Source organism: Xyrauchen texanus, chromosome 4 (genome assembly GCF_025860055.1).
Source record: "Xyrauchen texanus isolate HMW12.3.18 chromosome 4, RBS_HiC_50CHRs, whole genome shotgun sequence".
NCBI classification, from domain to species: domain Eukaryota; kingdom Metazoa; phylum Chordata; class Actinopteri; order Cypriniformes; family Catostomidae; genus Xyrauchen; species Xyrauchen texanus.
The window spans coordinates 36465492-36481065 of record NC_068279.1 but is presented as its reverse complement, the minus strand read 5'-3'; the positions used below and the strand labels follow the sequence as shown (position 1 = coordinate 36481065).

General features: G+C 36.5%; 1 protein-coding gene across 1 annotated transcript in view; it reads left to right on the top strand.

The window, feature by feature from the left end:
- The window catches only part of LOC127635998 (uncharacterized protein KIAA0825-like), a 197092-nt gene that overhangs the window by 83944 nt on the left and 97574 nt on the right, over positions 1-15574 (top strand). The window contains exons 15-20 of the mRNA XM_052116346.1: positions 64-243; positions 2632-2847; positions 3079-3487; positions 6843-6999; positions 9044-9205; positions 10546-10640. Of these exons, the coding sequence (XP_051972306.1) occupies positions 64-243; positions 2632-2847; positions 3079-3487; positions 6843-6999; positions 9044-9205; positions 10546-10640 (1219 nt within the window). The remainder of the gene's footprint in view (positions 1-63; positions 244-2631; positions 2848-3078; positions 3488-6842; positions 7000-9043; positions 9206-10545; positions 10641-15574) is intronic.

Below are 15574 nucleotides of genomic sequence, written 5' to 3'. Positions count from 1 at the left end.
GACTGTGGCTATTTTCTTTGTTGATTCATTTGAAAATTAATAATACGGATAATGTGCTTTCAGATCTTTGTGTGGACAGAGAAATGGAGGTGTCTCCTGAGATGCAGACAGCGGCTGCAGAGTTTTTGGAAGCTGTTTTTGCCATCCTGTCCCCTCTAAACCACCTCCCCAGGGCTTTAACTCAAGTGCTGGAGGGCTTCCTGGATCAGAGACGCCTCTGGGAACAATTTTACAACCTAACAGGTACAATCAAATGCAACAGTCTTTGCCATGCTCTGTCCTACATACACTTAGACTTTAAAAATATATTTTTTTGTCAGATATTGCAATTCATAGAATTGTTGTAGTTCTGTTAATAACCACAATCACCATGTCCCCCCAACTGTGTCCTCAATATCAAATCTTACCAGCAGGCTAGTCAATGCCATGTGTGAACAGAGGAAGCCCATCATCAAATCAAAGCCATAATTAAACCTTCAGCTGTGTTTTTGATCATGTATATAATTCCATTTCAGCCATGTCTTTTTTTACCCTCTGTAAAATATGAATATTTCCTGTTGTGTTAATGGTCGCCATATAAAATTACTCATACTGATAACAAAATTGCAATTATGACCTGACACTTTTTGATTCAGGAGATTTAATCCACACTGAAGGCTCACATTTTCTGTATATACTACATGTGAGGCGTAATTATTTTTACATAAATTATAGGGGTGCATTGTGATTTTGTAGTTTTATCCTTGTTTAACTCTTTCCCCACCAGCGTTTTAAAAAAAAAGTTGCCAGCCACCGCCAGGGTTTTTGACGATTTTCGCTAAATTTTAATGGCCCGCAGAATATTTTCTTCCATGAATATATGAAGATGCTATATATCAAAATAAAGATCTGAGCCTCTGCTTTTAGGCAAAAAAACCCGATTTTATTTTATCTTCATTTGTTCTTTTTTTATTGCCACTTGAACAGAGGTAGGTTTTGTCAAAAACAACATTTCGGACAAAAAGCTGAGAAAAAGGCATTTTTATCAAACAAGTGCTTTAGTATTAGTATGGTGTTCCACTTCACGTTTGAGACGATCGCAATCTGTTTCTTTGATCAAAGAGTTGCGTACTCTTTCAAAACATGCGTGCGGGTCTTCCTTACCGTATACCACCTAAAACACGGATACCCGGAAAATTCCGTGTTTGGCGGGGAAGCGTTTTTTCATAAAACCCGGAAAATTCTGTGTTTGGCGGGGAAAGAGTTAAGGTGTTGTCCCTTGAGACATAATTTACCCGATCCAAATCCCATACTATGTGTTAGTATGCGTTACTGTCAAGCTCCAAAAAGTTCACAAAAGAACCATAAAGCAAACTCACATGCTGCACTCACGGCTATTTTTAGCCTTCACACAATATTTGAGCGCAACTCATGAACAACATCTCAGATGTAGATGCTCAATAGTTCGGTTCACTTATAATATGCATTTAGAATGGCACTGGAGGTGCATTTTACCAGAATTTGAATAAGAAGCAAATTAAATTAGTGTGAACTTGCCTACAAACAGACACATACAGGACTTTCAGGAGAGTTCAGAATATCAAAATAAAAGTATGAGGGTTTAGAAGTTAAAGGTGCAATATTTAATATATTACTGATGTATTTAAAATCTAAAAGTCAATGATAATAACAATAATAATAATAATGTATTATTATCATTATTATTTGTTTACAAATTATACAAATATTTAAGTTGAATGGGTTCCAAAAAATATCTGTGAATGAAAAGTGAGCTGATATCATAAATTTAAAGTGAACTAAAAAGAGATCTGAATCCTTTAAAGTCCAGATACAAGTTGAAAATGTTTAACAAAGAAAACTGGATTCTTTTAAACTGAAGACTGGAATTACTGTTAATTTTGCTGCTACATTATCCTGTAAACTAGTAAAGGGAAATAAAGTTATTTTAATATGCTATACATTTATATTGAAATAATGTGTAGTTAGATGTTTGCGTTTCTTTACATATTAAAGAGTACACCCAATTATTTCCACACAATAATATTAAGATATTCTAAAATGATTATGCAAAAAAACAACACCGGTATCAGATCGGTATCGGCAGATACTGAGAGTTCAGATATCGGAATTGGATCGGAACATAAAAAATGGTATCGGTGCATCCCTACCTTCAAATCAGTAGTAAATTGGATTAAAATGTTATCAAGATTTCTTCTTCTTTAGCTCAGACTCGGAGCATGCAAAACTATTTTTCAGGCTGGTTCAGCTAATGTGCATGTACACTCTAGAGTAAACAAAAAAGGGGATTGGCTCTTTTATGATTCTTCTTACCATTACAATTTATTCCATTCATTTTCATCACGAAATTTCTTCAATATTTATTTGTATTTTGTTTTTCTCAAGTGGTCTGCCTCTTCCCCCTTATAATGTCTTATAACATATCTTCAATTAATTCCACCCATTCCTTCGCTGAGTAGTGTCCTGTGACCGAATATAATATTAAGACAAACAGTAAGGTTGTTTCATTTCCTAATGATTTAGAAATTAAGTTTACATGCAATTATTAAACCTCAATAACTTTATATAAACTATAAATCACACAATAAACAATTAATTTTCTCTTGATTCCAGACTCCAGTAAAGAGGAACTCAGCTTGTATAAATGCATCAGGTCTATTGTTTGTGGACCCACTAAGAAACTCCTGACCCACCTGGTGGGCATGGTGCAGGCATGTAAGGATCAGCCTGGACCCCTGATTAGACAGCACCTACCAGACAATGTACTAAGCAAGGTCCCGAAAGAGTGGAACTACACTCCCGAACCCAAGTTTAATGAGACCAACAAGAGTATGTAAAGTTTCGTTGGCAATAATAATCAATAATATTTTATATTTGATTGTTTTTGCTTTACCTTTGTTTTGTTTTTGCCTTTGTAATGTAAAAACTGTCTATCTGTCTATCTGTCTATCTATCTGTCTGTCTGTCTGTCTGTCTGTCTGTCTGTCTGTCTTTAAAGTGTATGCATTTTATATGCTAAAATCAAACCAACTGTTTTGTCAACATTTCTCTCTTTTTCAGACAGCATGAATCTAGCAATCCAAGCCCTCTCTTTTATCTTCACCCACCTTCCGTCAGCTGTAGCCTCCCTCCCTCTACCTGTGCGCTTCCTCTTCACTGTGGCTGAGAAGAGGCTTTCTCAGCATGCTCGGCAGATCAGGTCCTCTGGCCTGCTCCTCTGGGTCTTATTGGGCTGGCTCTGCCAGGATCTGGAGAATGGAGACACCCTGGAGCTACTGACTGCACAGCCCCTAGATAGAGCAGAAAAGGATAGGCTGAGTCTGCTATCAGAGTGCCTGCAGGTCAGCTTGGGCCAGCAGAAAGGTGTGCCAAAGCCTCTGGTTCATAAGGTGCTCCAGGGTCTGGAGGAGAAGAGGCCCAAATACACCTCTATGCAACTGCAGAAGGCACGAAAGCTTTGTAGTGAGAGGTGAGCTTTTGAATTGGTCTTTCTTTTTTTCTGTGGAACACCAAAAGAGAGTTTAGGCAGCCTCAGACAACATTCACTTTTAATATGTGAAAAAAAGATGTAATAAAGTTGAATGGTGACTGAGACATACTGCCTAATAGACCTTATTCACAGTAGCGTCATATTTGATATTTGAGGTGAATGAGAACAAAGCTGTGTGGGATAACAGCCTCTTCAATGGTTTGCACTGTATAACGCTGTATAAAGCTCTTAAATCACATCTAATGTTACACAACTGATGTTACATAATTTATATATATATATATATATATATATATATATACTCACTGTATATAAGAGTATATACATCCAGTGAGGGGCAGTTGAACTGACAATTCTACGGTAATTCAGATAACAGCTCTGTACAATTGTAGTGAGAAGAATATAATCTCAGATTATTCTGAGATGCGGGTTGGCGCTGTTTTGGCGGCATGAGGGGAACCTACACAATATTAGTCAGGTGGTTTTAATGTTGTGGCTGATACCGTTAGTGTCACTTACTCATATTATTTTTTATTTTTTCACATTTTAGAATAATAGTAAAGTCATCACAGCTATGGAATAATAGAAAAGGAAATATGGGAATTATGCTGTGACTAAAAAAAGTCCAAAATAAAACAAAACTATGTTGTATTTTAGCATCTTCAAAGTGGCCACACTTTGCCTAGAATTTGTAGAAATGTACTTTTGGCATTTTCTCAACCAACTTCTTGAGGTATCACCCTGGGATGCTTTTTAAACAGTATTGAAGGAGTTCCCATCTATGTTGGGCACTTACTGGCTGCTTTTCTTTGTTATTTGGTCCAAGTAATCCATTTCAAAAACTTTTTTTATTTTTTAAAAAAAATTTGTTTTATTATGAAATAAATTAATGTGGTGGCACATTTATATTTTTGTCTACTAAACTCATTTCAAACATTTAAGCATATGCCCCCAGATCAAAAGATTTTTAAAATCATGAGAAACATTTCAGTCAAGTGACCCCAAACATTTGAACGGTTGTATGTATGTATGTGTATATATATATATATATATATATATATATATATATATATATATATATATATATATATATATATAGTTTTAATGTTACATCAGTAAAATTATCCAGAACACTTTAAACAACAGTAAAACACATTGGAGAGTCTGTAAGTCTTTCCTTCACTGCATTGTTGTCATTCTCGCTAAAAGATGCCGCTACTGTGAATAAGGTCCCAACATTAGGGTAAAAAAATTTTAGCTGCTAGTGTACATATTGTCATAAAAAAATAAAAATAAAACTCATCCTCACCATTTTGTCATTTATAGAATTTAATTTAATCCTCATCCTCTTTGGTAAAAATGGTGTGTTGTTTTCTATGGTTTTTTTATCCCCCCAAAAAAAACGTGGCTCACCCGTTCAAAGTGTTTTGTTAATTGTAGCTTGAAAATGGGTTTGAAGCACTGCTCTATATATATGTATATATGTTATATATAGATCAGTGGTTTGACGTCACCCAGTATATTAATATATATACATGAGTAGTACTTTTAATCATCTTAGCAATTTGCAAATTCTGAAATATCGATGGATGAGATAATGCCTACCTTAAATAATGATCCTCCACTAATAATTTATTCAAACAATCGATTTTTGAGCATTTTTGAGAAGTGACCTGTACTTCATACTATTTATCAATTTCTGCAAAAGCAACTTTTACCGTATAGAAGCAAAGTCTAGAAGACATGTCTCAGAGTTAATTACCCTTATTGAAAATGATTTAGCATCATATCAGACCGGCAAAAAAATAAAACTTTTAGTGTTCCGAGAAACATTGCTCCCAGTGACAGGAAAAGCAAAAAGAAGGAGTGGGGGGCAAAAAATGGGAGATAGCAAAAAGGAAGAGTGATTATGTATTGCCTGTCTTAGACAGTCAGTGGAACCATTACTATTCATTAAAATAACCTTCACTTTCAGGCACTGCCTCCGGTGTAAACAATCAACGTACAGTGTGTTGGCGGAAAGTGGCTTCTCTGAAAAACACCCCCCTCCCCAACTTGTCAACACACATACAAAAATGCACACACACCACCCTCATCTCTTGTCTTTGCAAAGTAATTTGTAGAGGAGAAGATGATTGTTCTCCATCACGGTGACCCTGGCAGGCTTTGACGGCATGCATGCACAGATGAAGATGAATGCAGTGGAATCGGTGGGCAGAGGGGGTGTTCAGCTTCTTTCAGGGCACATTGGTCCTAATGACGTGATTGATAGCTTGTCCCAGATCTGACGGGTGTCTCATTAATCAAGCTGCTGACTGAATCCAATCATTTGCTTCACCTGCACACTGATGGACAGGGAAGGATACAGGCACAGGTGCTGACAACCGGACGCTCACTGGCTGGGCTGTCCAGGTCCTTGCCGCTTCACACGGTGTCATTGAAGCTAAAGGCCTGCCTGACAGGCAACAATTTCCTTGTCACTTTGTGATTGAAAAATAAAAAAAAGGAAGGCAGAGGAAAGTGGGGGGAACAATAAACTGGGGGATATCCGATGGAAAGGGTGGTGAGGGTGATGAGGCATGTTGGATAGAAAGGAAGGGCTCAGGAATGGGTGTATTCAAGGGACCTTGAGGTTACAGTAGCTGCACTGTGTCTCTTACACTTGATCGGTCCTTTCTCTTTCTCTCTTTCCTTCATTTTTTCCATTGTCTCTATTTCCCTTTTTTATAAGTCAACACAAAGAAACTTTATGTAGAAAATGTCCAGTAGGGTCCAAAATGTCTGACTTTGATAATCTGGATAAAAAAATTGATTTTGGGTTATCACTTGAAATGAACAATTTTATACTATTTTTAGGTCACTTATCAAATGTAAGTCAAAATAGTAATATTACAAGATACTTTGGAACATTCTCAGATCTTTCTGAGATAACATGTATCATCAGGTTGTGGAGTCCATGCAGTTTTTCAGCCTTTTCCTCACATTGTTATGCTAATGATATAATGAATAAAATATAATTCAATATATGTCATAGTATATGATAATATAACAGTAAAAGAGAATCTGGCATTTTAAATTCCATTTAAACCTTGATATAAACAAAGTTTTAGGATTTTGAGTTATTACTGGCAATGACTCAATTAGGAGCAAATGCAAAATAGAAGCATTTTCTCTTTTAGACCCAGCTGTGCATTGGTGGCAAACCATGTTAACAATTGTACATACAGTTCTTAGAATTGGTTTTATTTAATTATATAATACATTTTATATAAATACAATAAGCTTTTGTGTACGTTTCACATTGATCTCTCCCCTTTCTGTGTCCCTCCATCAGTGTATTTGAGCGTATGGAGAGCGGCCCGGCGCAGGAAAGGATGGGTCCCACTGAACTGACTGAGCATAAAATAAGGCAGTTGCTGCTGGAGCTGTGCCATAGAGCAGGTGGCAGCCAGCACCTCCGGCAAATCCATCACAGCATCCAGCTCAATGAGGTAGCGAATTGCTGTTTTTCACCAAGAAATTAGGTGGCTGTTAGCCTGAGGCAGACAGTGTGACCTGAAGCTGAGGGCAACGCCTGTTCAAAGCTGCTGTGCAGAGACAGAGCTGCTGCTGACCCTCTTGTGGACGAATCAGCCTTGACCTGATTGAAAGAACGATGGGAAGAGGGAAAGAGATGTATTTTAAACATAAAAAATGACAGAAATAATGAGAAAGGGGTTCACAAATTAGCAGAAGTCTTAAAATAACAAAATATATATATATAATTCTGACTTAATTTATTTACCCTCATGTTGTTCCAAACCCACATGACAGATGTTAGGCAAGATGATCAAGCTGCAGTGTTCCATAAAATGAAAGTGAATGGTGACCAGAATTGTCATGCTCCAACAATGATAAAAAGCACCATGAAGGTATAATAAAAACATTCCATATGACTTGTGTGCTATTCTCAAAGTCTTCTGAAGTCATACGATAACTTTGTGTGAGGAACAGACAAAAAAATTGTGAATAAGGTTTGGGTAACATTTTACCTACAATACATTAGTTGAACTAACAATGAAAATACTTTTTCCCTACTTATTGATCTTGTTTAAAGTTTAGCTCAATTGACATTATGGGATAATGTTGATTACCACAAAAATAATTTTGACTCATCCCTGCTTTAAAAAAAAAAGCAGCAAAAATCAAGGTTACAGTGAGGCACTTAAAATGGAAGTGAATGGGGACCATTTTTGGAGGGTTTAAAGGCAGAAATGTGAAGCTATCATTTTATAAATGCACTTACATTAATCCTTTGTTAAAACTTGTGTATGATTTGAGCTGTAAAGTTGTTTTAATCATTTAAGTCATTTTAGGGTTTGTTGACATTACATTGTCATGGCAACGGCGTAGGTTAGTAAGTGATTTTATCATGTTTACACTCATTGTTTATGTCTTGTGGCTATATTTTGAAACTGGGTATTTTAACAAAAAGGAAAAAAATTGGCCCCCATTCACTTCCATTGTAAGTGCCTCACTGTAACCAGATTTACGCTTTTTTAAAGAACATGAGGAGCAAGAAGAAATACATTTTTGTGCATTTTTTGTACATTTTTTAACATTCACCAAAATATTAAATGGTATAATCTTATATTATCCATTTTTTTTCTACAAAATCTTATGCATTTACTGATGTTCACAAAAATAACCTTATTATAATGGGTCACAGATATTGAGAGTGAAGGCAGCAACCCAGTGAATAAAAACGTACATTTGGTTTTTGGCCTCACACAAAGATATCTTATGGCTTCAGAAGACTTCGAAGCCATAAGATTGTCGAAACTTATTTGATTGTCTTTGGTTTTTTTTTAATATCGCCTTTTAATATCCTTTTGGGTACCATAAAAAAGAAAGTAAAATGGGTTTGGAGCTACAGTACATGAGGGTGAGTAACTAATTATTCAATTTTAGTTTTTGGGGTGAACTATGCCCTTAAAAAGAGAATGAATGTTTAAGGGGTTAAACACTTTTTCACAGAGAGATCTAGCACACAAACTACACTTAAACTATACTTTTGTACCCCTTGCTCTACTTAAGAACAATAAGAATGCATCTTGGGAAATTAGTAGAACTTTCACTTATGTCTGTTCTTGAGAACTGTGGTTCTTTGTGCTATATCTATACATATCTTTGTCCTCTTCCAATGTCCTGTTTTCAAATCCTATTCCTAGATAGACTGATTAATTTCTACCATTGTCGCCCAATTATTCAGGGAATAGAAAGGAAAGAAATATCCATTATGTCCAAAATTAAGTGTGCAATTGTTGAAATGTACTCATTTGTCTAGTGATGTGTTTAACAAGTCTGTAGAGATTCAATGTTAATTTGACCATTTGAATAGTTATTTAGTTTTGCTTAATGCAGTCTAATAATAAAATTTGTCTAGATATGTCCAGGTTTCTGTGAATTTTCCCACTCAGGAACAATGCAATGTATTTTGAGGAAGTTCACTGTATACCTGACCCTTTCACATGTTTTTTGGATTCTTTTTTGAAGGCATTATTGAGGTCCGTCCTAACACCTCTTCCGGAGACTAATGCAGACTCTCCTTTAGGACCTGTCAGTTTCTCATCTGAAGCAAACGGTCCTACCTGCCATATATCCCAGTTCAACCCTCTCACTGAGTGTAATTCTATCGGCTGTAACAAGTTTGATCAGGTTGGTTCTTTTCTGTTTACCATACTTTAACTTTTCAGCCTTCCAATGCACTAAGCTGAGGTGCCACAAGTACACATCAATACTTGTCATTTACGTACATTTTATTTAAAGCACTTCGTTAAAGCGTGAACTACTACTATTCTGTACTCATTCATGCCCAACAAGTGTACATTTTCGTCAAGGTTAATATGAGAGAGTGACTGAGAGACTTTAAACTGCATTTCTAGGACGAACTCGACAATTCTCCTTTGAGAATCGCTCTGTCCCTAAGCAGTATTTTAGTGTGAAGGAGGCACAAAGAAAAACATTAAAAAAGGTTAACCAAAAGAGCAGAGAAAAAAAAAAAAAACACTTGAAAGGTGAATTCTTCAAGTGTGATATGGCTTTGAACAAAGGCAGAAAAAGCATCCCTTGCGTGCTGAAGAAAGTGTAGGTTGAAGGTTTAATTACAAGAGCCATGGTCCTCTTTTAGCTTTCTCTTAAAGGTAGTATACGTTTTCTCTGCTCACGTCATGAGACTTTTTTGAGCATCTTTGAAGCCAGAAAGTATAAAAACTTGTTTTTTATAAAAACAAATAAAAAAAATAATGGTAACCTTTCATTTATTATCTTATTTAGCTTAGAGTTTTGCATCTGTTAAAATGCAAGTATTTTCCCCCGTTGTTCAGAGCTAGCTGTGATGCTCTTAATCCCTTTTGTTTTCTTCTTATCACTTGTGCTTGCATTGCTTTGCATAAAACACCTTATTAAGGGGATGATTAAAAAGCCTCCTCGCTTTCAGGTGGCTGTGCTGTTTGTCAAATCAAACGGAGGGAGAAAAAGCGAGTGCTGATCCATCAATCAGGCAGTTGGAGAACAGGAGGGGCTGGCACGTTCACGTCCTTTTGTCAATAAAAACTCAACTCAAAGTTAAGAGTGACATTCTGGCTATCAGAGCAATCAGATTTAATTTGGCTCCGTAACAAGGGGACGGTCCACTCACACTTTTGCACAGGGTGTGTGTGTCTGTGTGTGTGTGTGGGTTAGAGGGGGTTTGGGGTGAAGGAAATGTTGAGCGACTTGCCACGAACAGCAGCGAGAAGAATAACGACTTCCCTCCCAAAATTGATTTATCTTTTTATAAATGATGGTACATCCCTCCCCAAATGGATTAATAAATTAATTGCTGTCCTATTGAAATAAAAAACTTCTTGTGCAGATATGATTGATATATCGTATTGGGGCAGCCTTGTCCGGGACCCCCTCCTCCTTGGTTAGTCCAGCCCAGCTGGAACAGTAATTTACTGATCATATTAACTGTGATTAATAACGAACAATACTTGCTGCTCATTTATCAACAGGCTGCTATGGGTGAGAGGGAGTGGGACTGGGCCCAACTGCTGCCAGCCTATCAGAGCATGAGTCAAGTGACTTTCACAACGCTGCTCGCTAACAGGTAATGGCTGCTGCTCTTGTGTGTCAAAATTTTCCCCCTCCTTTCTGTTATACTCTGTGGAAGTCTGCCTGTCGTGTCCCACAGTGTACCTCCGTAATGAATGTGAATATGATTTTTTTTTCTGTAGATTTTGTTGTCTGTGTATGACTTTTAAATTGTGTCACTCTTCAAGCTATTAATTCCCAGCTTGTAGCCTTTTCTCAAATTTTGGTGAAGAAAGTGCATTTCCACTGAGAGCCTCCTAAAGAAGCACGGTTCCATTAAATGAAAAATGTATCTTAGTTCAGTGTTCGGAGAAAATGGAGTGTCTGCATTTTTCAGAACTGAGTGGAAATCAGAATCTGACATGTGTCAGAATGTGATTTAGTGGTTACTGAGGGTATGCTGCTGTATAACGTGATTTTGAGTTTTAGTTTTTTAGGATTTTAAAAGGATATCTCAAACCAGAAACAATGTATGCTGCTCCAAATGAACCAAATAAATAAGCAACTGAACCCATGACCTTAGTGTTGCTAGCGCTATGCTATACCAGTTGAGCTATTGGGAAAAATAATACATTAATAAATAAAAAATGGCAGACACTGTGCTCCCTGAAATAGTCCTTAATTAATTACATTTAAATCAAATTGAATTCAATCGAGACCTTTTGAATAAGAATGTAATTAATCTATAAATCAGTGTTGATGCTCATTTATTTTACATGTATTTATTTCCTGGCCTGTTTTATCCTAAACAACTTTGTGAATTAGAACTAAATTAGTGCTGATACTTACTCCTCCATTGCCCAGATTCTGTAGATTCTACATGGTAATGGAACAGCAAGTCAGTATAACATTTACCTGCATCTATATGCATGGCGAATCACCCACGAGTTCAGCTTGGAGAGTGTCCAGATGTTAGTGCTTCCTTAACAGTGGGGTGGAACCTCCAAGAGCATCTCTTTTATGTTCAGTAACTCAACGATGGAGCGCCTGCCCTCATGGCGGAGCGGAGGTCCACAAGAGCAATAAAAGAAGGCTAGGTGAAGGACGGAGGGTGAAATTTGCTTGCGCTTTAGAAACACGAAGATTCAAAGATTTTGTTTGATGATTATCCCTATCCACTGCCTTCAAATTCTTCTCCAAAGTCTGGTCCATAAATCGTGATTTGTTACTTAGTGGTAATTGGGGTTTGTACTGTCTGTCTGTCACGTGATTTCATACATTTACGTCCACCTTCCACATTCTCTTGGAGACATTAATATTTGTGCATTGAGTCCATTTTTTTCAAGTCAAAATGGAAACGGCTACCTGCACCTTTTCACACATTCACAACAGCTCCATGTCCATCACTCGCTTTGTTACATATAGCTAACAGAGGGCAAGACACCTGACTGTCTCCTTTTAAAGAGGTTTTATTTGTGTGTTTGTGTTTACTTAGCTATATTATAAGGCAATATAGTGCTTATTTCCATATTATTAAACATACTGTTAGCTTATCATTGGCCTACAGTCCACAGTAATCCATTTAGCGATTGAATTTGTCAATCTATCTGAGATAGATTCAATATAAGGGCTTTCTAAGGATGTGCTAGTGTACTCATTGGAGTGTCTCACTTCAATGAGTGCACATAATAAAGACCATGTTTTTACATCATGTGTCAAGTTAAACATAGTTTGAGACTTCGAAAAACATGTCTCGAGATCCCTGCATTCAGAATTGTGATCTGTCCAATTGTGTTTGAACACAAGAACACGTTTCCATCTTGTACAGTTGCTAATGTCATGCAGCTGTGTGTTGCTTATACAGCTGGAGTTTCGCTTACTGCCCCCTGCTGAAAACAGCTGGTATTTTAAGCTGTTATTGCTCCGATGGTATATTAATATTATATTATGGTCTGGGGACATAATTATTTGCTTAATATTTTAATTTGTTATTTTTTATAGAATTAATCACACTTTATTAACATGTTAAATCACCATATATATATATATATATATATATATATATACACTGATCAGCCACAACATTAAAACCACCTGCCTAATATTGTGTAGGTCCCCTTCGTGCAGCCAAAATTGTACCAACCCGCATCTCAGAATTGCATTCAGAGATTATATTCTTCTCACCACAATTGTACAGAGCGTTTATCTGAGTAACCATAGTCTTTGTCAGTTCGAATCATTCTGGCCATTCTCTATTCACCTCTTTCATCAACAAGGCATTTCCGTCCACATAACAGAACTGCCCCTCACTGGATGTTTATTGTTTTTGGCACATCTAGCTAAATTTGACAAATTTCCAATGTAAAAATAATTCATAAAGTAGATGTTTTTATTTTTGTGTTTTTTTAAGAGTAGAATTCTATCATATGTTCTCATTTAGATAGCTAGCTAAAAGTGAGTCTGTGTCTGTGTGTGTGTTCAAATTATTGCTGTGTTTGTAACAGATACTGTCACTTACCTTGTCTCATTGGAATAACCTGTGGATTATACATACAAATACACTGAGAGGACATATATGCCATGACATAAGGTCTAATATATTGGAATAGAAGAAGTATTAGGTCATGTAGTGACTGCTAGACACTGGAGTTCCTCTCTGGAGACTGAGGATGTATGTAGGTCTTCTATATGCAGATATGCAGTGATTTGACTTAATAAAAGAGTTTTCATCCAAGCATATTTTTCTCTCAAATCTGTCTCACTTCAGTCTTTTCTGAAGTTGTTTTAATGGACTGAGATAATGAAACACCATTAGTACATATTTTGGTGGCCCCTTGAGAGTTGCGTTCATCTGGTTATATATGATTGAGATGTGTGCCATAATGTGGCTTCCGCTCTCTCGATTGTCTTGCTCAGAACGAGAGAGCGTGTGTGTGTGTGTGTGTGTGTGTGTGTGTGTGTGTGTGAGAGAGAATGATTTATACAGGTGTGGGTGTCCTTTATTGGCACCTGTCATTTGCCTGTCTGTGGCAGCAGTATCATAAATCATTCTCAAATGGAGCTTTTCAGCAGAAAGCAGCTGATTAGTGCTACTGTTCTTCATCAGACTTGCACCTGACACACAGAAAGACTACAGCAAACTTCCAGACTTGACCTACCAACTTTTTGCCCGAGTTACGGTGCTTGATGCTGAAAAGAAAAATGTAATCAGTGGTTCAACAATCTATGTTAGCATTCTCATAGAGATTTGCTTTCTATATTGTATTTTGGCATTAGATACTATAATGCAAAGCTTTGCTGAATTCCAATTAAAGTCAGATATGGGATATTCCTACTTGATATCTCCAGATCCTGACTATATATATATAGCATACTGTGGTTCAGTGTTCAGAAAATGTCATATAAAGAAACAAAGTAGCAATCTTAGCATTTGTTTGCATGTGTACAGTTATCAAAAGAGAAGATAATGTACTGTACACACCTGTCAAACATTTGCTTAGCAGGTTTTATTTCATGCAACAAAATTTTGACACATTTGTTGAGTGAATGCTGTTGTTAGCTAGTTACATCAACTTGGTGCTGCTATGTTTTCAGGACGTCAGACATATGCATCTCGGAGTCGTGGTTGAACATTTCTGCTTTCGTTTCCTAGTTGGAAATCTGGGCCCGTATTCACAAAGATTTTTTCTTACCACTAGGATTTTTCCAAAGAGTTCCTAGCTAAGAGTATTTGCTTAAAAGCTATTCACAAAACTGCTAAGAGCAAGTTATACAAGTTTCTATCATCTGTCAGCAAAATAATCTATCAATTCATAGACACTACAAAGTTTAGCTTTGCCTGTGGCCAGAGAGTGCATAGTTGTCAAAATGTATCTCCAGTGTAATTGTGTTGTTTCGGTTCGTGGGAGAGTTAACTGCATCTCTAACTGCAATTTAGATAATAACTTTTTTAAAGGACTATGTCAATATTATAATGTTTATAATATTGTTATAATGTTATATTATTAAAATACATCCATTCAATTGTGATCCAAGCAATACATTTTTAAAAGGTTGATGTCATAATAATATTCTAATATATTGTTTTTAATGTGGATTGATGACAGAAGGTATGCTTCGGATCATTTGTGAGTCACTCTTAGGGATTTAGAAGTCCTCAGGAGGACTTTAAAGCTGTCATGGGTTTAGGAGTTACTTTTAGCATTAAAATGCTTCATGAATTACACTTAGATGACAATTTTACGAGTCCTAAAATTAGGAGTGACACGCCCATAATTTCTAGAGTCTCTTAAATTTCCACGTTAGGAGCTACTTTTAGCCTTAAGATTTTAATTGAGAATACAAGACCTGATTTCAAGCAGCGTTCTGTTGCACTTTTCCAAGTAGAACATTGAAAGTTCAGACTTTCTTAGTTGAATGGAACATATCATTGCCACTTGATTTGGATCGGGACCCTTGTTTGCAGTTATTGTTTTGGATTAAAAGCTTGCCTGGCTTTTAAACCTGTAGTGTGTATTTTTTTTTATGTTAAAATACTTTATCCTGTCCCATTTTAATATGCAGGGATTACTAAAAATTAGCCATTTGTTGGTTGATTCCCTGTAAAGTGTAACACTGTGGGTCTGTGGCACTGTCAAAACATTGCTTTATTTCTTTTAGCATCCCAGCTAGCCTGACACAGCAATGGTGTAAGTTTGGGACAGGGATATCTGTTTTACCAACCAAAGGCAATTCAGGGTAGTATTTGGGAAACCTGTTTGAAAAACAATTATTATTTTTGCAATTTGGTTACGTTAATGGGACAGAAATTGCATAATTCAGCTTTAAATTTGCTATTGGGTGACTGCAGGTTATTTGCTGTTACACAACAATGTTTCGTTTGACCCATTTCCTCTCACCTATGCTACAGCAAGAGTTAAAGAGTAGTCTTTTTTTTTATAATTGAGCCTCAACTTTTCAAACCATTGAACTCATTTCTTTAATGGCTTTCTCCTTAAATTTATTGTGCCT